General features: G+C 31.6%; 4 protein-coding genes across 4 annotated transcripts; all 4 read right to left on the reverse strand.

Moving 5' to 3' along the window:
* Window positions 1-956: 956 nt before the first annotated feature.
* On the reverse strand, window positions 957-4,442 carry LOC129296119 (uncharacterized). The gene is made up of 2 exons (XM_054934715.1): window positions 4,282-4,442; window positions 957-1,426 (listed from the first exon to the last, which is right to left on the reverse strand). The coding sequence occupies exons 1-2, from the start codon at window positions 4,352-4,354 to the stop codon at window positions 1,203-1,205; spliced, it is 297 nt and encodes a 98-aa protein (XP_054790690.1). The 5' UTR covers window positions 4,355-4,442; the 3' UTR covers window positions 957-1,202.
* Window positions 4,443-6,219: 1,777 nt separating this feature from the next.
* On the reverse strand, window positions 6,220-8,798 carry LOC129296121 (uncharacterized). The gene is made up of 2 exons (XM_054934717.1): window positions 8,556-8,798; window positions 6,220-6,597 (listed from the first exon to the last, which is right to left on the reverse strand). Exons 1-2 carry the CDS (start codon window positions 8,626-8,628, stop codon window positions 6,374-6,376), a joined length of 297 nt encoding a protein of 98 aa, XP_054790692.1. The 5' UTR covers window positions 8,629-8,798; the 3' UTR covers window positions 6,220-6,373.
* A 1,929-nt stretch (window positions 8,799-10,727) lies between these two features.
* On the reverse strand, window positions 10,728-14,370 carry LOC129296116 (pectinesterase PPME1-like). The gene is made up of 3 exons (XM_054934713.1): window positions 13,840-14,370; window positions 12,230-12,675; window positions 10,728-10,961 (listed from the first exon to the last, which is right to left on the reverse strand). The coding sequence occupies exons 1-3, from the start codon at window positions 14,341-14,343 to the stop codon at window positions 10,802-10,804; spliced, it is 1,110 nt and encodes a 369-aa protein (XP_054790688.1). The 5' UTR covers window positions 14,344-14,370; the 3' UTR covers window positions 10,728-10,801.
* A 3,062-nt stretch (window positions 14,371-17,432) lies between these two features.
* LOC129296117 (putative pectinesterase 63) lies at window positions 17,433-20,925 on the reverse strand. The gene is made up of 4 exons (XM_054934714.1): window positions 20,401-20,925; window positions 19,550-19,756; window positions 18,669-18,907; window positions 17,433-17,595 (listed from the first exon to the last, which is right to left on the reverse strand). Exons 1-4 carry the CDS (start codon window positions 20,923-20,925, stop codon window positions 17,433-17,435), a joined length of 1,134 nt encoding a protein of 377 aa, XP_054790689.1.
* Window positions 20,926-22,314: the final 1,389 nt, after the last annotated feature.

The raw sequence follows: 22,314 nt of genomic DNA on the forward strand, positions 1-22,314 counted from the left end.
GTTGAAAATAAAGAAGTGGTTCGTTAGACCTTTGAAGGTGACAAATAATAACAATCAAAATCTTAAATTATAAAAATGATATTGAAAGGACTTGAGTACTTGGCTGATATCAAACTACAAATACTTGGATCAAGATGACTTTTGACTTTGTTGAAAATGTAGTGATTTCAATAATTAAAAGTTTAAATAGGAAAATCAAAATCTGAATTGTAAATAAGAAAACCTCAGTTAAAAATTTAGAACTAAGCTTCTAATTTTTAACAGTTGCCATGTTTCGTACCGATTACTAGCATTTTGATAGTTAACTTTTATCTTTGATCAACGAAGGACTTGAGTCCTTCAGTGTCAATATTAGTATTTACAGTGTCTCAGAGTTCGTTTTCCTTGTTCACTTAATTGGACTCTCCTTCTTTGTTATTATTATTATTATTTTATTTTTGAGTACATTAATTGGACTGTCCTTTATCACAAGTCCTTTTTTTTTCCCCCTGAACAATCCTTTTATCACAAGTCCCTTTTTTTACCCTGAACAAAGATAGTTAACCTCCAAAAATTCAATCAATAACAGCTAGTTTTTCAATTATTTTTTTTAAAATAAATTATAAATATTAATTCAGTAAAACATTTACAAATAAAAATTTCGGTTACAATTAATAATTAATTAATTGTTTTTGATACAAATCAATTAAAAATTTAAATATTTTATCTGCAACTGAAATTTTTGAATTTATGATTACCAAAATTAATATTTTAAATTTGTTTTCAAAAATTAAATTGTCAATGATCTAACCATAATTAATTCGATCTTTTAAAACTATACTGTCATTAATTCAATTTTCTATGACCCAACTATCAGCAAACTATTTCAAAGTTAACTAGGCATAAACTCCAACTTCTTCATAAACACCATTTCGTCATTGTCTTCAATTGCCGTGCAATTATTTCAGACATCAATGGAATTCAAATCTCTTATGAATATAGTTAATAATATAAAAACAAAAAGTACCACAGTTCATTGTTCGTCAATATCTCACCTAACCTGCAACTGAGAACTACTAGATGAAATTATGGGGAAAAAAATCATAACCATAAGGAAAATCCATTTCGAAAGTTGAAACAGGATTTAGAACAACACAGACTAGACATTACATGGCTAGTCCGGGTTCCTCAGCAGCAAGTAAACAAAGCATGTGATGAGAGAGCTAGCCAGAAGCTGTCTTCTTTTGCTGGAATATGACTGCAAAGACAGGAACAGCAACACCAATGCTGAAGGCACTGAACACAGCAAGAGACATCTTCAATGGACGATACTTCATCTTATCCAAGTTGTACATGTGTTTTGCATGCAAGTATTCGGGCTCGTCATGGCCATGCCCATGTCCACCACCCATCGTCTTAACCCCGGTGGAATGGAAACCTCGGTTCACTGTTACAACAAGACTGTCTGTTTATTCGGGCTTGCCAACATGAGTAACATCAAAAGAGAAGATGATTCCATTTCCATAAAAGGGGAAATGGGTCCATAAGTTTTATAAAGGAAGAAGAATGATCATAATGCATGTTAAATAGAAAACCTTGCTATGTATGATGTGTTCTGTCCGTATAATTAGGATCTTGCACGAAAGAAAAGGAATATGGCAGCTTGTTCCCGTGAAAAACAAAAGGAAACTCTGTCTAGCAAAGAACATTACAATCCTTTAGACAGTAGTGAGATTTGGCGCCAGTTCTATTATGGAACTACAAAATGACCAAACTGCAATGTGGATGAAAGTATCAAATGAACAAGAAAACAGGAGATTTTCAACTCTACCAACCCAAGAAAAAGTTAGAGTCTATTATTATCATGTTGAGCATTGAATCAAGCAGCAAAATATAGATTAGCATGCTAAAGTCGTTAGACTAACCCAATCCCAAGAGACCCATTATGATTTCCAACTCAGAACAAATTAATTTTCCAATCCAGTTAATAGTCTCATGGCCCTTGGATGTGAATATCCCAACCTCACTATATGTTGCCACTGCAATTTATCTTGATCTAATTTTTTATTCCTAGGAGAGTCACTTCTTTCGTATTAATGGCTCTTCTGCCTTCAAAGTCAAAGCTTCCAACATTATGCTTTTTTCCTTCCGCACTCGAACACTTCAATTCCTAGGGTCTCAACTCCAGGACACAAAATGAATCTCAGGTGTTGTCCTGGCTTTAATACTTCACTTATATATAGTCTTGTGTATTGGACAGTAATTCATGCTTTTCTCTAGATTCACAACCACTACCTGAGGCAATGAGTAATTTGAGCATGCTTCTGTCAGTTATGCAATATGCTACATGGTCCCATCAAATTCTGCCTAATTATGTGTCCACATAGACAGAAGAAGCGACTTTATCCTCAAATTTGACCACCTAGATTCCAGAGATTGAAGTTCAAAAAAAGCATTCTTAAGATTTTCAACTTCTCTATCTGAAAAGACGTTCTATCACATATCAGTCTCTTTTAGATGCCAAAGAACTATTGATTTGCCATAATTGTATCTAAATCATCAAGCACGGGTAACCACCTTCTCCTTATTACCAATGCCTCAAGGTTTTCAAGGGATTTATGTTTTTCACCATTCAAAATGCCCACTGTTTACCTAGAGTCCTTCCTCTCTGGATTCACTAAGCTCCCTCCCCTCCTCAGGCACAAAAACAAAAACTGACACTGGCATAACAAGAATGTTAACCTTCCTCTTGCTCCCCTTCTAATTGAAGGCAAATTAACCCCACTATGTCAGGAAGTCAACTTAGAGTTTGAGAAAAAAGATCCATTTTCACGACCAAACGTCTTTAAAATAAAACCTTTGGCAGCAACAGGAACCAGCCATTGTATTCCACAACTTCTAAAAAACAAAGCCAATCACTTAATGTGGTCCCCTTTGTTGTAACCTAAAGCATGCACCATATGAATAAAGTACAAAACATCTGAAGTACAAAACACCTATCTGATTAGCAAAACTGCAGATTTGGTGGGTTAATATACCATGCTGCAGTAACTTGAGACAACCCATACCCACCAGCACACGATTAACTATTAATACTACATGCTCATCATTGTTTTGCCATTCACCAAGGCTCTTTAGTACTTTACTTTTCAAAAATGTTTTCCTTCCTTCAAGGTTCAAAAAATATGTGCACTCTTTGATAAAATGAGTATCAGTTCTCAGTGACCTACAACAACTGATTTCTATCTATACAAAATCACCTGCAATGGAAAAATCACTCAACAACACTTACTGGAGGTTATACTTCTTTACATAACCTCCAGCATGTGAATGACTTCAGGCTTCTTTTAATGAAGAACCAAGATAGGTTACAATAATTTTTGAACGGGTTTTCTTGGACAGTACAAATGATAAAGCTTATCAACATTCATATCCAACAAAAACTGTTATCGTACTATCTATATAAAAATCATCAAACCGAAATGACATGACGTCTGGGCACATTTTAAATTTCTAGAATGGTAGACAGTCCCTTATTTTGGTCTTGATATCATGTAACTTAACATCAAGCACAGTAGTTAGGAGTTAGATCTTAATTATCAGGGGAGCATGTCAGCAAAATTGTAGAATTCCTCATACAATTTCGCTCTAATGTTACACGAGATTCAAAAACCTTACATCAATTTTCATTGAATTCACCCTAAACATTCCAAAAGATAGTTGAATTAAACTTAGATACAAATAGTTAAACTCTTGCATTAAAGTTTTCTAATTAAATTATGACAAGTATATGATTTTTCAATTGAAACAAAACGTATACGTACATATTCCATACACTTAAAAATCATATATTCATTCTATTTTATCAGGACAATTTGATAGCAAAAATATAACAAAGCGCGTGTACTATTTTCAGAATAATTTGATACAGTCCATATCTCAAGGCAGCAATTATTACATTTTGGCAATTTCCCCACCATGAACACCTTACGAAACAAAACAAAACCCAAAAGCGGAAAAAACGTATATCAATCGTGTCACAAGGTTCTCTGTTATTACCTGAACTTTAATCCTAATTTCAAATCAAAATAGCACAAGTAAACAAAAGCCTCCATTTCACCCCAAAAAGTGTAATGGCAAACAAAAGTACTCAATTCAATACATGATAGGGGGTCAGGATATTCAAACAGAAACTTAAATTTGATGATTGATCCATATCATTTTTGAACAGCTCGCTAAGCAACCAAAAAGCGAAGGGATTACCCACCGTGACGGCGGCGTGTGGGTAGAAGCCAAACTGACCTGACTTCGAAAGCAACGAGTCCGATGAATTGAGGAGCCTCGCCGCAGACCGGAACCTACTGTTCAACGCCATGGCAACTGGTGCGAGATGAGATGCAACAAAGGACGACGCGAAAATGCTCTTTTCTGCACGGCTGCTTCTTCGGCGAGCTTCTTTCGTACTCGTGCCCGTTTTCTAGACCAATCGAACGCTTTCGGCCTTTTTTTGTCTTAACGGACCGGACTAAACCGGACCGCGTCAACCCTTCTGGTGCAAACTTTAAAAGCTCTGATGGTATATTTGTAATTTCGTATGGCACTAATTTAAACTTTAAAAGCTGGCATCCAAAAAACCAAGAAGAAGAAGAAGAAGCATTTACAAATATAATATATACATACATACATATATATATATATATATATATTAATACAGATTTACCCTTTAAATTAATAATATTTTATTTTAATCTCTTAATTTAATAAAATGTATTTTCAATCATTAATAAAATGCTAATGTTAAACTTTTAAATATTAGCAAAATATTTTTGAAGATAGCCATATTAGTTTATTTTTTTAAATAATCATAATTTGTACAAAAAATTTGTATGAAAAAATTATCATTTGAGCTTAACAAATATCGAGATTAGAGGACTAAAAAAAAGTGCAATTTTTCTTAGGGTCAAAGAGCATACATTGTCTCCTAAGTTAGAGGTCAAAAAATGTTTAAAATTTTAAACTCATTTTTAATATAATATTTCTCTTCAACTTTTAAAAATAATTTATTTTTGACTCATACTATTAATAAAAGTTAACATTAACAGTTAAAAATTACAAAAAAGAACCAACAAAATTTTCTTGATCATTTTTTGTAATGTTTTGATTCATTGTCTATAATTTTTAGTCATTTACTATAATTTTTAAAGTCATTTTCTATCATTTTTTAGTTAATAATGATTAAAGTTAACTTTTATTAATGATAAAAATATTATATCCAAAATAATTTTAAAATTTTAAACACTTGTGAACATATAGTTTAAAGATCAATTTATTTTTTTATCCTTTTTCGTGTGTGTATTTTATTCTAATATATTAACATATCAAAAACAAACTGGCAAAGTTTTTTATTAAACAAAATTCAAACCTTATGAATAAAGAAGAAAACTATTAAAAACTAAACGCAAAATACTTGAATTTCAACTTACCATAAATATACCGGGTAAAGGCATGAGAACTGAAATGTCAAGTAAAAATTATGGAAGGTTTAATCCAAAAGTATTAATGATATTGCTTAGAAGAATAAGAGGCTGTTTAAAATTATTTTTATTTTATTATTTTAAGAATTGATGTTTTATAGAACATATTTTAAAAACAAAAAATAATAAAAATAAATATTTTTTTCATTCTCCTTTATTTTTCAAAACAATAATCACAGAACACTTATAAATTATTTTTTTTTCTATTTTTTAGAACAATATTTTATTTTTTTTATTCTCTAAAATACTTTTTAAAAAAATATTATCAAACAAATATTTTTGTTCTCTTGTTCTAAAAAAGAAAAATTGTTCTTAAAATAAGTTTTTAAACAGTCCCTAAGAACTCGTTTTCTGTGATTCCTTTTCTAATTCCTTTTGCCAATGACATCAAAAGTACCGGCTATAGTCTAAATATTTGAAATCGGAGTAGCACGAGGACACTAGAGCATGAAGGTGTTGGACTAATTGTTAAAAACTCACAGAACATGCATGCATTAGCTTAATTTTAGTGTCTATCATTAAGTGTAGATTGTAAAATTTTGATCGTCGGAGTGAGAACAGGACTATATTCAGTCCTAATAGAAAAACATTAAGTACAATAGGTTACTGTCCCTCCATTGATCACCTATAAGGAGGAAGCTAAAATTTAAAACTAATTGCAAGATATTATTCCTTTGGAGATATAACAATGTACAAGCGTCAAGCATCAGGTTCAATCACAGGATCGATTATTATCAAGAAATATAGAAAACCCAATTCTAGTTTCAATCAGAAACAAAAAATTCAAAACAGCACAAAAATCATCATTCTGCTAGTCTGGGATTTTCCCAATTGCAAACAAACAATTCATGTGTTGAGAGCTAGCCAGAAGCTGTCTTCTTTTGCTGGAAGACGACGGCGTAGACGGGAACAAAAACACCAATGCTGAAGGCACTGAACACAGCAAGGGACATCTTCAATGGACGGTTCTTCATTTTATCCAAGTTGTACATGTGTTTTGCATGTAGATATTCTGGTTCATCATGGCCATGCCCATGTCCACCTCCCATCCTCTTAACCCCGGTGGAACGGAAACCTCTGCTCACTGTTACAACACAACTTTATCTTTTAATTCATCCTTGCCAACATGAACATCGTTCAAAAAAATGATCCCATCTCCATACAGGGGCAAAGGTCCATAAGTTTTATAAGGGATGGAGAGCAATCGCAATACCTTTAAAGAGAAAGCATTGCTATGTATGGTATGCTTTGTTAGAATGGTAATGATCTTCCAAACTCCAACATGGTAATGGTAATGATCTTACAACACAACTTTATCTTATAATTCATCCTTGCCAACATGAACATCATTTAAAAAAATGATCCCATCTCCATACAGGGGCAAAGGTCCGTAAGGTTTATAAGGGATGGAGAGCAATCGCAATACATTTAAAGAGAAAGCATTGCTATCTACGGTATGCTTTGTTAGAATGGCAATGATCTCCCAAACTCCAAAGCAAGTGTGCGTGTGTGTAGCAGCATTCTCCCAATAAAAGACTGAAGAAAACAGTGACTTCCAAAGAATTTCGAATGTCAACCCTTATGTGATCTCTATAGCAGTTCTTTTAACAGAAGTGAGATCTGAAGCCTATTCTATCGTTGAAAAACTGACACCTTGTAAACATAAATAATAGGAAAGTAGCAAAAGAATCAACAAACAAGAGGCTTTCAAGCATACTAACCCTTGGAGAACGTAGAATTTAATTACAATATCAAGTTAAATTTACTAGGCTAACTTGATATGAATTCCAATTCCGAGAAATAATTCCTAAGTCAGATTATAACAACATTGCCTTAAGACATGAAGATCCCCACCTCACTATATTTTGCCACAGCAGTTACATCTTAAAGCTAGCCTTCCATTTCTAGGAGAGACACTTCCTTCATATAATGGCTCTACTGCTCTTAAGACGAACAATCCAACCTTACACGGTTTTACTTTGGAAATTTATCTTGCAATTTATTTCTATTCCAAGGAGTCTCACCTCCATGGCAGAATATGAATTTTATGTGCTTTTATGGCTCTTTAAACTAAACAGAATTAGTACCCTGTATTTTACTGTCATTCATACTTGTCCACGAGAGATATTATCAGAAAGATGCACATGCACTGTCAGTTATGCAAACTACAGTCTAGGTGGTCCATGAAAACTGCCCAATTAAGCATCGAACTGAGGAAGCCTCCTCAGACTTCAGTTTTTGGGGATAAAAATCCTCCTCAAACTTGACCATCCAAACTCCATAGATTAAAGCAGTTCAAAAGAAGCATCTAAGGAATTTTTCTACCACGCTATGCAGTAACACATATCATTCTTAAGATCATCAAACAAAAATGACACGATCCTTAGGTAGCTCAAAATTTTCTGCGTAGAAAGTGCCTTATTTTGGGTCTTGAAATCATGACATTCTTGTTTGAAACATCAAGCATGGTACCTGGGAGTTCGCACCTAAATTCTCGAAGGAATAGCAAAGTTCCAGAGTAGAATACCATATTTTGCAAAGCGTCTCCCAGAATTTCATTTCATTTCATTTCAGAGTAACACGAGCCTAGAAAACCCCGCGTTTTTTGTTCACTAAAATTAAAATTTGATTTAAAAACTGCCAAACCTTAAATTGTATTGGTAACAATAATAGTTCTTAAGAGAGCAACTATTACGGTTCGGGTTCGGCGATATGCCCGCCACCAACACCCTAAAAAACTATAAACCGTGAAGTGAATCAATCTTGTGAGAAGCTTATTAATTATTCTCTGATCTTAACCCTCCTCTCAGATCAAAACCACGTAAACTAACAAAAACCGTCCATTTCACCCCAACAGGAGACATAAAATGAAGATAAAAAAATTAGCAAACCAAAGAAGAACCGAAATTTCATATAACAAGACCAAGGAATCATAAAATGCAGATAAAAAAAATTAGCTCAAACTCTGACGATCGATCCATAGCCTCATTGAACAGTTTGTCATCTACCAAATAGAGAAGGGAATATACAGGCGTGACTGACCTGACTTTGAAACCAACGTGTCAGAAGAGTTGAGGAGCCTCGCAGCAGATCTGAATCCATTGTTCAAAGCCATGACAGATGGCACGAGATGAGATGCAACAGAAGACGACGTATTTGCCTTTCACTGGTTCTTCTTCGATCTCCTGTAATTGTTGCTTGTTATTAGTTTTCCAGAGAATTTACTCTAGGCCTCAGCCATCATGAGAATATTCGGGTTTTGTTTCCAGGCACCCTTCTGGACAGAATCGGGTTAGGTCTCCAGGGGGATGAAGACACCTGGTGGGTGTTTTGTGGGCCAAGAATTCGGCCCATCCGTTGGGCCAAAATTAAAAAAGGCCTCACATCTAACAAGTTGTATTAAAAATGAAAAAAATAGAACTAGTATGTAAGGCATTGTTTTTTTTTTTTTTTTTTGGGGCAACAACGAGTATACAATGTTAAAGTATGGAAGTTTAATCATTTTTTTCTTATTTTTTATACATATGATATAATGAGTTACTTTATAATTATTACAAAGATATTTTTTTATGTTCAATCTTTCAATATTATTCAAAGTTTTAAATTTAAGTTATTTTCTGAACTTAATGTTAATTTTGAAGAATGTAACTGTTTTTAATACATGTAAAGCGTGTATGTTTGATAGGATACAATGTGATAAATGAGATGCAATTTTCAGAAATTTAAAATACAAAGATATGTGTAATATACGAAAAACATATTTGTAAATTCTTATAATTTGTTTTAATTTTTATTTAGGCCCATGTAATTTCATTTGTTACAATTACACCCTTGTATTTTACATGTCAATCTTTTTACCCCCCGGCCGATTAACATGGTTAATGTTATGTGATGTGGTTGATGACTATGCACACATCCAGATAAATAATCCACCCAAAAGATGTGATGTGGCTTATTTGTCTTCTTCTCCCTTCTCTCTCTCTCTCTCTCTCTCTCTCTCTCTCTCTCTCTCTCTCTCTCAAAAATTTTTCCTTTTCTCTTCATATTTAAGATTAATAAAAAAAATTCACTACTACTTTATTTTTTCAATTGTGTACAGCCAATTCAGAACATGATTAAATACTAAATAAGAGTCAAGAATTTTAACAAGTTGTACCTCTTTTATTAGATCTAATTTTCTTTTGGTGCTTATCCTTTTTAATTTAGGCATTTGTTTGTCGTAAGATTGCACCATTAAACTTGATAACTAATATTTTTCAATAATAACTTTTTTAACATTTCAAAATTTTGATTATTAATTAAAAATTGAATTGTCAGTTACTTTTTTTGCCAACATATATTTAATAATTAATTGAAAAATAATTCAACTTTAAATATACTTAATTTTTTCAAGAAAAACCGAGAAGCATATATAAAGATTGAATAAGAAAAATAATAAAAATAGAACAGAATAAAACCAATTTTTTTATTAATCAAATTAGTAAAATTACATTTACACCTTGTACCTATGCCTACAATCACATCACACATTGCTCCTTGTATACACATACTCCCTGATTATAATATATATTATTGTTAATTAATTTACAATTTACAAAAAATATTAATTAAAACCTTAATTTTTAAAAAATGTACACATCTTTCTATTTATGTCTTTTTAAGAGTTCCTTGTAACATATCTATGGTCTTTAAATATGAATCAGTTAAAGACAAGGAATAAAATAAACAAGGGTACAAATGAAAAAAAAATATAAAATTTACCCAATACTCTATATTTTGTTTTTAAAAAATGACTTATATTGTGGTCTGAAAAAAAGTGAAAATTTGAAACGTATCCCCCATATGCTATATGGATTGATTAAACAAGAGTACTCTATATCGATTCTATTCTTCAATCATCAACTAATTAATCCATGGCTCTTTGAAAATTATTCATATCAATTAAACATAAAAGGCAAAAGTACATTTTTTTTCTTTAATTTTATACAATATTTTATTTTAATCACTTAATTTTATACAATATCTTTAATTGTCAATCTTCTACCATCAATATCGTTAGTTTCATTAAGAAAAAAAATTATAATTAAAACAAGAAATAATCATTTCAAGACTTATAATGTTAAGGTAATTAGAGGACTGAAAACATATATATATTTTATAAAATTAAAAGATCAAATTAAAATATTACATAAAATTAGATGATTAAATGTGTACTCTTATCCAGGTCCAGAAAAAAAATGTACACTCTTGTGGAAATAAAAATAAGATTGAAAGTAAATAAAAAAAAATTAGGCTTGAGGAGGAGGAAGCAGCCACTCAGAAGCTTGAATGAAGCCAAGAGAAAGGAATTCCTTGGCATCAGCATCACTAAGGAACTTTGTGAAGGGGGCACGTCCTTTGGTATTTGCACCATCTCCGCTGTTCTGATACTCTCCAAAATATACCGTCCTGCATTTATATAATGTTAAATTAAAAATACAATAAATTGAATTTCATTCAATACACACACATACATTTAATTAAATAAATCACAAAAACGATACGTATAATTTGTCATGTGAATTTTATGGAAGCAAAGAGAATAGTGTGAACAAATTTGTGGATCTCATAAAAATGGGGTTTATTTATTATCTTTTCTCTACTAATTTACTAACTCTAATGGCGTGTTTGGGAAGTAAGATGAGTAGAAAATACTAAAAAACAAGGGGATGAGGATGAGGATGAGGATGGAATAGTATGTTACGTATATATGTTTTATATGTGGTATAAATTTTTTTTTTAAATTTTACTCCTAACCTAGCATTTTCCCATAAAAAGGAAGACACACACACCTACATGCTCACACATGTATGTCAAAGCTGAGTTTGAACTTAGAACTTCTTTCAAGTAAAGAAGATGGCGTTGTTATTAAAATAGTTGACCATTGACATATAAATGTTTTTTTAATCATTATATATTTGGTAGAATATAAATATATTTAAATATTCATATGATGAAGTGATTTGCTTTGAAAAAATGTAGGGGAAAATGAGTCTTTTTTTTATTTATTAATTTTCCCGTATTGCCTTTTTACATTTCCATTCTATTGAACTTAATTAAAACAAAAACAAATGCTGCTCCTTCTTCTAGTCCTTAATTATTTAAGATGCCATCTAGAAGTTTTTTTTTATGCTCCTAAATATAAACTAATTTGCAATAAATCAATAACATCAAAATTCTCCTTTTCCACAAATACACTTATTATTGTGTTACTTAGCGAGATTTCAGATAAGAGAGAAATTGGACTTAATTAAATACCCTAAAATTGATATTCATGAATTTTTGTAAAGTTCCCTTTTTTATACTTTTATTCATTTTATTATTTTTATAAAATATGAAATATTTTCTCTTTTTTTCAAAGACAAACTTCATAAAATTCATAAATTCTCAATTCCATAGGATTCATTCTCAAAGAAACTAAATAAGGAAATTAAAATAAGTTAATTGTAATTTCAAAATAGTCTCAAAAAGTAGTGATATATATATATATATATATATTAACAATTTACATGATATAAATTACTTTTAACTAGTTTTTTTTTTTATATTCCTCGTGAAGTAGTTAAATATCTTAAACCCAAATAACATGTGGATTCTATATATTTACAAGAGAGAGAGAGAGAGAGAGAGAGAGAGAGAGAGAGAGAGAGAGAGAGAGAGAGTAATTAAGTACGTACTGAGCCATAGAAGGATGGTTGTTGATGTTCCAACCAAGAGGAGTAATAATGTCACTCATGGAAGTGTAAGCATACACAACTCTGCCATGAGACATCCATGCTCTTCCCAAGAACGTCCCATTGGCACTCCCACTTATGTCACAGTGAACAAACGAGTACCCTATGGTGTCGTCGTCGCTCTCTCTCGCCTGAGCTGCGATCACGCCGCCGACGTTCCCCACCACCACCAGCTTTGTGTTCAGATACAGCGACTTGCCGCTCCCAAATATGAAATCAACTGTGCCTTGGATTGTACAGTCCTTGAACAAATGGTTTCCTCTGTCATCACATAGCGTGTCTTGAAACCCTAATAACACGCAGTTGTAGAAGGCGGACTTGTCGCCGGACACACGGATCGCCACCGCCTGAGCTCCCTCCCTTCGCCCGTCCGGTATCGGCGCCGAATTCTACCATCAATATATTAAGATCAAGTGTTCGTTAGTCTCATAAATGATCAATGTCATAGGGAAAATGAAAAATTATCACATGCATCTTTGTGTAATAGAAGTATAAGAGGCTCACCATTTTTTTTTTGGGAAGTTAGATAATATGTGTTATGAAAATATTATAATGTATATTATTTAGATTTAGATAATCTTTCGGTTTGTTTCTAAACTTCATAAAATTTCTCAGTTTAAAGACAAATATAATTTAATAGATATAGAATATGTGTGAAACAACTTATAGTTCAAGTTTATTAACGTAACATGCATTAATCAATTGTATTTATACGGATCCAAATATTAATGCAATAACGCACTATAAATTTAAGACGAATAAAGAGTACCTTAGTAATATATATGTTGGAGGCAAAAAAAAAAAAAACCTTGTATTTATTTACTTTTAAGCAGAAGAATACATTTCAAAATTCTATATTTTAATATTTTTCTATAAAATTTGTCATGTTAATTTCAGAAATAAATCAACCTGATTTTAAATTCATGACCATGTGCACATACCATGACACCACAAAATTATAATGTCTAAATGATATATTATCAATATTCAACATCATGCTTAATTTTGACAATAATAACTGGATAATTCTAAATTATATTCATGCACTCTTCTGATAGATCAACACAAACATTCAATCAAACATTATTGCTAATTAGTACTAAAAACCTATATTCACCAAACAAGCATGCTCCGTTAGACGCAGATAAATCCAAACATGACTAAATATATAAGTCAGTGAATTATATACCATGACTTATTCCCAGGTATTCAACTCTATCACACCTAATTCCTTAGAAAATTCAGTAAATTCTCGATCTTTGTGAAAAAAATTGAAAAATGATGAGTTAAACTTACCATAAGTTTCATTATTATTATTATTATTATTATTATATATCAAGCAAATGAAACTTTTAATCTTTTAAATTTGTCTTACTTATTTTCAAAACCATATATATAATTAGTCTTTTTGATTTGAAGGAGAAATTTTGGTGATTTGATTGATAAAGATTAAAGTTTAAGTATCAAACTGATAATTGAGATAAACTTGAGAGATCAAAACTAAGAACACAAACATGTCTAAAAACACGTAAGAATTGAATGTATATACAAACCGAGAAAATAATATTTGCAGCGACGAAGTAATTTCCGTTGGTAATGAGTGTAGCACTATCAACGGTGCCGTATTGTTTGGCGGTGCCACCATAGGTCAAGTTAGGCATGTTTTTTGGATCACCAAGGAGAGTGATGAAATCCTTCGTCCTATCAATCGTGACCTTCTCTGTATAAACTCCACCGGCGATTTTGATGATCACTCGCTTCGCGTTATTCACCGGAACGCTGTTAATCGCGTCGGTGATCGTCTTGAAGTCGCCGCTTCCGTCTTGTGAAACCTTAACAACCTTCGGAGAAGCTTCTGCGGCCACCAGGTCTGGGTCCAGAGTTCCCTTCCGGCCAGATAATGGCTGCACGTTCTGTGAGAACCATTGGTCCAATTGATCTTTGTCTGACGGGATCGGCACATTGTCGTCGGATAACACCGCCGTGGCGGCGACGATGACCGCCACCACGGCCACCTGAATTGAAGAAACACGACTTATTTTGGTGGCCACCGTCATGGTTTTTTTTTTTTTAATTTTTTTCTATATTTTTTATAGATAATTTTTTTTTTCTGAGTTTGATTGGGTTGAGCTATGGAATATTTTTTTTGAGGGACAGTGCAATTTATAGGAGTTGATATGGTTAGATTTGTGAGATTTGGAGAGCTCTTCGCTGTTTGTTTCAAGTTTCAACATCTTGAATTATGAATTTAACTAAAATTGCGAGTGGCCATATTGTTGGTAAATTTCAAAACTGATCATTTACTTCTCTTTAAAAATTAAATAGGACTTGGTCTTCTTTTGTTGCTGTAGTAAAAACAGCAATGTATAGTGTTGTTATTGTCTTAAAGTAACAGATGGATAAGTTAATAGCATAATTAAAGTAGCATTTAAATCCTTCTCATTTAATTTGAAAAACGTTTGAATTTTACACGCACGCACTTATAATATATATATTGTTTGGACTGCTTATTAGTGGGCCAAAAATGAGAGGCATAGGAGAAGCCTAACCGGATACATCCCTAGAGGCTGAACCCGAGCGGATCAAGGGAACGTTGCGTTTTGAGATAGCAGCGACAAAGTCCAGACACGCCCCAACGTTCGTGAGAAACAAGATGCACTCGACAAGGCACTCTCTCATAGTAAGGCTGTACAAATGATTGGATGGGATTGAACTTCGACTTAGTTTGGAGTTTGATTTCTTTCATAAAAAGAATTGAGTTAGGCAATCCATAATTCAGTCTGATTCAGTAATATTTAAAAATTAATAGGATTAAACTTAGTCTATAAAATTGAGAGACTAATCTTATTGGTCTAGTATTCATTGAACTTTTTTCCCTTTTTTTTCTTCTATTAGAAGCAATAATCCATTTCAATCTAATAAACTCAATTAAAATAATAAAAACACTTATAATCATAATAAATCCATAATAATTTTCAACAACAAAAAAAATTCAATTACAATCCAGGTGCCAGATTATTAAATTCCTAGTCTGAGCATGTGGTCGTGTGAGAAACTAAACTTATTAAATTATTAATAGTTAATTAGTAAATTAATTATAATCATATTAAATAAATTTAATAAGACTAAATTGGATCAAGTGATCCAGTAGTCCAGTCCAACTCAAAAAAAACAATTTAGTCTTTTTAGTTTTAAAGGACTAGTTTTTAATAAGACCGAAAAGAATTGAATCTTTTTAAATCAAATTGGGTCGAATAGGATTGGAGGACTTCTGTACAGCCATATTCCATAGTGTGGAACATCTATAGCTCCTATAGATGGCACGGACAGTTATAGCTCGCTCTTGGCAGGAAAAATTTAAAGTCAAATGTGGAGCAATTGCCTGATCAAATAAAAGGAGGAGGACGGTCAACAGGCAAGGATCATCACTCAATCATCAAAACTCAATAGACTCTCTATTTTTTTTTTTAAAAAAAAACCCAATAGACTCTCAAACAGTTATGGTCAAAACCTCGCTTTGCATGACCATTTTGTGATCTTAGGTAAAAACTAGATTTGTTACTTTGCTTCTCAACTCTGATAACTTGAACCATTATGTTCCCCCAGACTTGTACTGATTTCTAAGTAATGAGTGGTTACTTCCTTCCAAGCATATACATTTTCATTTTCTAAGAGGCAAAGACTTTTAATAACTGAAACTCTCTAAGAAAATTGTGATGAACCTTAAGAACCCACAGTCACTGAACTCTCTGACACACTAGAGGACATATGGCTCCTATGGCACGCCTGTTACAAGCAAGGAGTGCCACGCTTCAGAATTAAGCCAACATATATTATTTTCTTCTATATACTACTTTTATCAAGATAATAAAATATTTAAGATGATCTGTTTTGGTTTAAAATGTTGAGGTTATAAGGAATAAAATAAATCTCTTATGTTTGGATTGCATGTCTAGTTTCCGTTTAAAATCATTTTAATTATAAAAAAAAACAGCTTTGGGTTACTTTTAATTTGCCAAAATGTACAATCCCATAAAACTATAATGAGAACATAGAGCTATATTTTTATATATAGTTAGGTATCTTTTCTGCAATGTATACCAGATACAAAGTAACATAGAATTTTTTAATTATATCCTGCTAATGTATATAGAAGATTTAACAAAAAAGTTGCATCTAAATATATTCCACCAAAAAAATTTTCAAATATTAATTTGCAGTGATTTATTACAATGAAATAATAGATATATTTAAAAAAATGGAGGTGAAATTACAGTATGAAACAAAACAAATATAAATAAATATAAACTTTTCTTTTTTTAAAAAAAATGTAATGTAACGTTTGGGTTAATTTTGTTCACAAAAAAAAAAAACTAATTTCTTCCTGTAATAGCTTTAAAATTAGGTTGTTTTATGTCAATCAAGTCTGCATGGGCTAACTTTGTTTATCTTTTAGAAACTAAGTAAGTGTTTAATTTTCAGTTTATATTTGTCAAAAACACATTTGAAAGGTCCAATTATTGTTAAATTTGGCAAAATTGATTTTAGTGTAACTTCGTTTATACCTCCTCATATATGTTATTGCCAACTCCTTGCAGAAGATATGCACGTACTGCTCCAACTATGACTATGCTGTGGATGTTAATTGGTGATTTTAATTAGATCTTAACTATACAAAAGATAAGGTCAATTATATTCTTGTTCTTCTACGAGTGGTTGCATGCAATTCGTTTCACGTATTGATCAATCTCGGCTACTGTTATCCATCAACCTGGTCCTAAATTTTCTTGGACTAATTATCGAAAGGATGAGGCTAACGTCAGAGTTGAACTTTGTTTTTTTGGGGAGAAAAAACACGTGAAAGTAGTTATTATGCTCAAAGATATAAATTAAAGAAGGTAAAAAAATGAAAGAAACACCAAAATTTTCCATACCATTTAGTGAATAGAAGGAGAAAAAAATGAAAACACAATCAATCAGACGGGTCCCTAAAACTTTAAATTAAACAGTCCAAATTAGATTTAAATTAGTCTCTGACTTGTTCAAAACAATAATAAGCACCGCAATTTGATGAGCACTAATGTGGAAACCCACTCTTCAATCCTATAATAAGAACATAAAATTGGGTCACAAAATTTGACTAAGGCTAAGGAAGTGTTGGGGGAGGAAGCAACCACTTGGAAGCCTCAATGTAGCTGAGAGTGATGAATGGTAAAGCCTCTGAACGTCTAAGCCACTTTGTGAAATTTGCACGTCCTGTCCTCCTCGCACCTACTCCTTTGTTCTTGTACTCTCCATAATACACAGTGCTACACGTTTTAACATTCCATTAATGCATTTATTAATTCAAGATGAAATTAATTTATAACAAGTTTCATACATAGGGAGAATAACATTCAAAGACATAGGAAGCATCGTGTTTCATAAAAAGAATTTAGGTTAAATGAAAAATTTGCTTCTTAAACTATAGGTCTAACAACATCTGGGACTTTAAATTTGTTTTTAGTGCAATGTTTTCATTCAAAATTTAAAAATGGTGCAATATCCCTCTACTGTTAAAAAATGTTAGCGAATGGTCATTTTTTGTAATTTGTTGTCCTTTCATGCAATTTTATAAGTCTGTTTTTATAATTTTTTAATTAATTAATAATCAAAGTTAACAGCGAGGGCAATATTGTACTATTTTTGAAAGTTAAAAAGAATTATTATATTAAAAATTGAGTTTAAAATTTTAAACATTGATATACCTCCAATCTTAAGAGTGAAATTATCGTTTAACCTAATGGATTTTTATCAATAGAGGCAACTTCTAATGCAAATGATTAAAAGTGAGATTTAGGGAAACCAACACATTTTTGTAAAGAAAAATGACAAATAAATCTCATCAAAATTGGCAAATGACAAAAGGGTACCACAAAATGAAAGGATTACTCTAAAGTTTTTAGGGCTTATGTGATATAAATTTTTGCGAAATTATGTTTTGACGATAATAAGCACGCTTTTTATCTTAACAACTTCAGCGTACTAACAATTTCAATTTATGTATATATTAACAACACAACTATTCATCATAACTTTAATTTAGTTATATATATATATATATATATATATGATAACAATTATGCTTTCTATAACCTTTTGAATTAACAATTTAAGTTCAGATTTTAACAACTATATTTTCTATTATTTTATTAAGAGTAAGAAACATAATTAATGTTGTTAAATAAATCTTTAAGAACTTCAGAATAATTACCCATTTTGGTCGCACTTTTTTAACAATTTCCTACTTTGATGAAATTTATTTGCCATTCACCTTAAAAAAAATAATTTAACATAATTTGATTTTTAAGAAAGAGATAGTATTGAAATGAAAAGGCCTTACTTTGGAGCTCCTTGAGGGCTATCGTCCCAGCCGAGAGGGTTCACAATTGAGCTCATGGAAGTGTAAGCGTAGACCACCTTGGGATGTGACATCCACGCTCTCCCCAAGTACGTGCCATTGGCTGTTCCGCTTATGTCGCAATGCACAAACGAATACCCACACGTGTCGTCCGATTGATTCGTCCTTGCTGGCGCTGCTATGACCCCTCCGTTTCTCCCCACCACCTTCAGTCTTGCGTTCTGCCCTCAAATTCGTGTTTATTATATTAATTTCTTCAAATTATTCACACAAGTATTTTAAAATTAGCATCAATGTAACGTATTTATAAAAAAAAAATATATTTCTTTCGATCTTATTTATAAGTCATTTCTATTAACTTCATCAATATCAATATAACAAAAATATAAGAAACAAAAAGATAAAATTTTAAATATAACTTTCAAATAAAAAGCAAAAAATAAATAAATAATATAATATTATTTTTCTATCTTTCTTTCCCTTCTCAATGGTAGTTGAAAAATTTTAATTTAAAATAAAACAATCACATCAACTAATAACTTATAAAGTGAACAAAATTATACTTTTAGAAAATGATTAATATACAACATCGGAGGAGCAAGTTAGAGCTAACAAAATATCATTAGTTTTTTTTTTAAATAAATACCTTGGGTCCTTTAAGAACTTGATTTATAACCAAATTATAAAATATAAGAATTGTGCAACCAAAAGACCATTGGTTCAATTTAGGCAGGGTTTGATTGATATATGATGAATCTCATTAAAATGATATAAATTTTAATATACTTAGAAATATTTACTTATAATTAATTTTGATACGAAATCAATTAGGATAATATATATACAGATGGTTAATTAATTACCAGATAAAGAGATTTGCCACTTCCAAAAATGAAATCCATGGTTCCCTGAATGTAGCAATCTTTGAAAAAATGCTTGCCTCTGTCGTCACAAATGGTGTCCTGATATCCTAACATTGCGCATCTGTAGAACGCCGCATAGTTGCCGGAAATCCTCAACGCCACCGCCTGCGGCCTCGCAATCTTCCCGTTCGGCATTGGTGCTGAGTTCTATACCACCAAACAATTATTATACTAAAAATATTATATATAGCAAAATAAAACACAACAATATAAATTAGTGATTAACATGGTCATGTTTTAGCAACATATAAATAAAAAAATTTATAATCGTCTGCGCATTGATTAGATACAAATTCAATATATAATTACATTTTTCTATCATAATTTTAGCAGAAATAATATTATTCATATATAAGACTTAAAACTAATAACTAGGGTTTTAAACTATATTTGGTTTTAGTTCCTATAATTTAGTTTCAGGACTTCCCATCCCTTCTATTTAATCTGTCTGCAATCTGGGGCCTTGTAATTTGAAAATACTCATATCAACCGTGAGCTAACTCAAAGGTTGTTTATTTTGTTGATTTAAATACAATTCATGCCTAAAGTACTTTCAAATCATCACATAACTTAATAGTGTTAAGTTCATGCCAACAAAATAAACACTATTTAGGTCATCTCTTTGTCATTATTATAGACATTTTTCAAAATAAAAGGACATATAGTTACACTGATCAATAGAAGGGATGAGGAATTTGGCACGAGAATAAACTATGAGGATTAAAAACAAAACACGTGAATTGTCCTTATATATGCACACGCAAAGCAGACATGAATGTTATGATACAAACCGAAATAATGAGATTGACAGCAACGAAGTAGTCAGATTCAACAATCAACGAAGCGCTATCCACGGTTCCAAATCGTTGTGCAGTTCCATGGAAAGTCAAGTTTGGCCATTTCTGAGGATCACCATAAAGAGTCACAAAAGGCTTCGTCTTCTCTATCTTTATCTTCTCATAGTAAGTCCCGCTTCCGATATACACAATCACTCGTCTCCGGTTACCTTCCGGGATGCTGTTAATGGCCGCCGTCACCGTCCTGAAGTCCCCACTTCCATCTTTCATCACCTTCACCATCCTCACACGTTTCTCTGCTTCTGCAACTGAAGGTTGAATCATCGTCCTTCGTCGTCGTAACTGTGTCGACAATGGCTTCACGTTCTCCTTGAACCATTTGTTCAGCTGGGACTTGTCGCCGGGAACTGGGGCGGTGTCGTCGGAGACGACAGTGGTGATGTTGGTGCCTGTGATGAGAGCTGCAATGAAAGCAGCCACAATAATAATGGTGGAGCTGCTTGTTGCTTTTGCTGCCATATCGTTTTTTCTTTCATGTGATCATTGATGATGATGGTTTGAGATATATATATATATATATATATCTGAGAGACGATGAAGAAATGTAAAGGCATGACTGTGACTGGTTGAGACTTGGAGAGGGAGATGGATCTTTGATGTTTGTTTCAATGTACGTATCTGGGTTTTATGAAATTAGACTGTTATGATTATATTTTATTCCATATATTTCTTCGCGTTCTAATTTTGTTTAGTTCTTCATAAAATGTTACCAAACCTTTATTGAAATATTTTTAATTATCTTGCCAACATGAATATCTTGAATAGATTAATGAACGTCCTGAATTAGAATAATACATTTTAGATTCACATGAGCTTATATAACATCGATATCAAATAAGAATATGCCAATTAAATACATCTTAAAATTTTAGTGTGTGTTTGATTTTTGTGTTAAAAGCTATTAAAACCACAATATTGGAACAGGAGATAAAAACCATGGAGAGCTCTGTAATTGATTTGATTAATTTTCAATGTAAAACTGGACATACCATAATAAATTTCAAGCCACTCATGAAAACTAGACCGGTCAAAGCATTGATTGGGATGGTCAAAACCGTTACCAAACTACATCAAACCATTTATAAATTGATCATTTATTAAATCAATTAAAATATTAATTTAATTGTTTAACGATTTAATCAGGCAGGTTGACCAAATTTTTATATGCACTAATATATATAGTCATGTACTTCCTTTATTTCTATTTGTAGGATAAACAAATTACATCACACAATTTAAAAAAATTAGTTAACTATATTAATTATGTTTGAAAATAAAAATTAGACTACAATACTCTTTATTAATTATATTAATTAAGCCTTTATTAATTATTTCTTATGATTATAAATGATAAATATATAAGGGATGATTTAAAAAATTTGTAATAAATGTCTATTGAAAAATGTGATTTTTTTATATAAAAAAATAAATTAAAAGTAATAGTTTTTTTCTATAAATAAAAACGAAGGGGTAGTTACTTAGAAAAACAGACATCACCATTTAGTTTCCTTGATATATATAGAAGGGTCATATTATATGATAATTTAAATCTTCTCTCTATCTTTTTGCAACGGAGTGAAAGGAAACAGTAGGACAACATATACAAAATTATTGCATGTCAATGAATTAGGATATGAAGTTTTTTTTTTTTCTTGAGTATGTATCCTCTTATTAGAAGCATGATTAGATACTAAATGAGGATATCTCTCTTAATAAGAATTCAAATTTTAATTAAGTTTATCATGTTTATAAAGGATCAGTTCTTCTCTTGAATTTCAACTACACTGCTCGTTGGTAGGATATGATGTTAAGTCAAAATAATTAATCACTACTTTCTTCAAAATATAT

The sequence above is a fragment of the Prosopis cineraria genome, unplaced genomic scaffold (genome assembly GCF_029017545.1).
Source record: "Prosopis cineraria cultivar Desert tree isolate PC_DT_omini unplaced genomic scaffold, ASM2901754v1 PC260, whole genome shotgun sequence".
NCBI classification, from domain to species: domain Eukaryota; kingdom Viridiplantae; phylum Streptophyta; class Magnoliopsida; order Fabales; family Fabaceae; genus Prosopis; species Prosopis cineraria.